The sequence below is a fragment of the Propithecus coquereli genome, unplaced genomic scaffold, assembly GCF_000956105.1.
Source record: "Propithecus coquereli isolate 6110/MARCELLA unplaced genomic scaffold, Pcoq_1.0 Scaffold203, whole genome shotgun sequence".
NCBI classification, from domain to species: Eukaryota; Metazoa; Chordata; class Mammalia; order Primates; family Indriidae; genus Propithecus; species Propithecus coquereli.
The window spans coordinates 818,754-821,568 of NW_012145301.1; the positions used below are offsets into that span (position 1 = coordinate 818,754).

The 2,815-nt window shown below is 38.9% G+C and overlaps 1 protein-coding gene across 2 annotated transcripts in view; it reads right to left on the reverse strand.

Annotated features, from left to right (window-relative positions):
• Nucleotides 1–2,815, reverse strand: part of ACSL1 (acyl-CoA synthetase long-chain family member 1) — a 67,752-nt gene that overhangs the window by 19,386 nt on the left and 45,551 nt on the right. For both annotated transcript variants that reach the window (XM_012644008.1, XM_012644007.1), the window contains 3 exons: nt 1,595–1,627; nt 1,375–1,426; nt 771–844 (listed from right to left, as the gene is read on the reverse strand). In XM_012644008.1, coding sequence (XP_012499462.1) covers nt 771–844; nt 1,375–1,426; nt 1,595–1,627 — 159 coding nt within the window. The remainder of the gene's footprint in view (nt 1–770; nt 845–1,374; nt 1,427–1,594; nt 1,628–2,815) is intronic.

Consider the following 2,815-nt stretch of genomic DNA (forward strand, 5'->3'; position numbering starts at 1 on the left):
AAGGCTGGTGTCCTTATAAGAAGAGGAAGAGACACCAGAGCTTACTCTCTCTGTATATGCACAGAGAAAAGCCACGTGAGGACACAGCGAGAAGGTGGCGGTCTGCAAGCCAGAAAGAGAGCCCTCACCAGAAACCGCATTTGCTGGCAGTCAATCTTGGACTTCTAGCCTCCAGAAGTGTGAGAAAATAAACGTTTGTTGTTTAAACCAGCAGACTGTGGCATTCTATTATGGCAACCTGAATAGACTAGGACACTGGGGTAGCAAACTTTTAAATTATGGCAAATTAATTTAAGTTCGAGGCTTTAATCCTTCTCATATAATGCAAATCCAACTGACCACAATAAGTAATAATTATTCAAAAACCTTCAGCAGCTTTTAACATTTCATTGACAACTTAAATTATTTCCCCAACACTGGGACAGTGGATGAAAGCACAAGAAAGTCCATCTCTTCTCTGTCCTGTCCTGGACACATTTATAGGGGAGTATCCAAATAAAGTTTTACAAGATAAAAGCTGTAGTAAATTCCATCTGTCAATTCACCTTAATGGTCACAAACAAGAGTTGGAGATTAGGTCCACAATGAAAACCATTGGAGAGAAGGTGACCTTAGGCTGTATTAAAGTTCCAACTTCAATTCTATATTTCAAATCGTGTTTAAATACAACATGGACCTCACACAGTGGTGCCACCTTTGTCACTTTCATTCTCAAGGCCTAATGTCAACCAGTGAATGGGAAGAAAGATGACAATATCCCAGAAAGTTACCTGTGTCATTTTCATAAAAGCTGAACAATTGCTCACTACATTTCGATGAGTGATCAGTGCTCCTTTCGGGTTGCCTGTGCAGCACACACAAAGCAGAACAAAGTTAGAGTGCAGAGACTCCATCAAAGAAATGCATAAATGAAGGAATTCTGGAAACCCTTATAATTAGGGCCACAAAGACTCTACTGTTAGATACACCCGTGAAAGCCAAATGTTGAGGAACACCGATTCCTAAGCGACCTGCAATCCTTCAATGACTTATCTTAAAATTATCTTAAACAATCTTTATTAACACTGCCAAATTTTAGAGGGTGCATGTAGCAATAAGAGAGGAAAAACCTGGAAGTTTCTTCCTGGGAATCACTGACATAGTTTGCCCTAGGAAGATGGGTGAATCTAACGTTACCTTCAGTGAATGAGGACATATATGTCACTCTCAGATTCTGAGGGTATCTTACAGAGCACCAAGATAGCACTTGAATCCCTTCCATCTCTTCTGCTTTCAGTCCAGCTACAGTTAGCTAGTAAGTCAGCCAAAAAAGTGGGCGGAGTGGGGTAGACTTCCAGAGAACACGCATAAAAGCACTTCTATTTCAAAATTTACCTGTAGTTCCACTTGTGAAACAAACTACTGCAAGATCTTCAGGTGCTGGAGGCTAAAGAAGATTAAAAAGAAAAAAAAAAAGCTGATATAAATCAGAACAGAAAAAGAGCACTATAAGCCACAAACCATCACCCAATATTTCTACTAGTCTCTGATCCAGTACGACTAGATGTTGCAAACCAGAGGGCTGGTTGAGCAGGGCCTGACACGGTGTACTTACCTTGGGCTTCCGCCTGTTAGCTCTTCCCAGGTCCTTAATTAGAGGAGAGAAAGAGAGAAAAAAATCTTAAATGGAAACATTATTCTAACTGTGAAGTCAAGTCAAATCATGTAAAGCTGACTTTATTGGGAGGTTCACTCACAGCTGGCATAATTTTCAAATTAAATGAACTATGACAATTTTAAGTAACCAGAACCAAAATATTTATTGTTATATATATTGTTCTAAGAAGCCATTTTCCAGTTACCTCCTATCTAAAACTACATAAATGGTATTAGGACTGGCCTTTGAAATAGCATTTATTCAGAAGACAGCTAGCAAAGTCTTTCACAATGTATTTCTGGTCCCCACTCCCACTTGCAATTCGGGCCTTTAACAAAGCCCTGCTCTAACCCCCGATATTGCAGATACTCTGCAAGCTCCCCCATCAGTACACAGCACTACCCCATCGCCAGCTCTGCACACCTGAGGAGAAAAATCAATCTCTGCCAGATGTAAATGTGCCATTTTAGAGAGGCTCAAATATCTGCACTGCCCACCAAGAGTGGAGAACAGACTTGGGAGCCTCCAATTATATAATAAAACAAGCCACAGTAGAAGACCTAAGACCACTTCCTACATGGACATAAAGGTTAAGAAGGACAGATTCATTTCTGAGGGGCAGCATTTCCCAGCAGCAGGCTTCGACTTACTGCCACTGATGTGGTTCAGTTTTACTGCATTAGAGCAGTCTTGGTGACCACATTAATAGATGTTAATTTTTAAAAATGAACTTTTGATATTCTTTTCCTACTAAAATTGAAAAGCTTGAGTAAGCATATGGAATGAACATGGTTGAAATTAAATGGAAATAAGATGAGTCTGTTCAGGGCTCAGTGAATTTCTGCCTAGCATATAGTTTTACAGTTTTTCATCTTATTCACATTTAAATCACACATGACAGAACCACTGATTAAAAACAGGAACGCCAATGTTCAATTAGAAGTCAACTAAGGGCCTAAGCAATGATAGTTCCGCACATTTTTTTCAAAATAATCTTTATTAACACCAAATTTCTACTCATCTGTTCAAAATTCTTGCATAACTTCTGGAGATCTCCAATTCTTTGAAAATTAATGTTAAATAAAATAAAGCAATACTTACATGCAATTTGGCTTTTAATTTACTGGGAACAAATATTATCCAAATTAATGCACTATTTGCCACGAAACTTTCACAGCT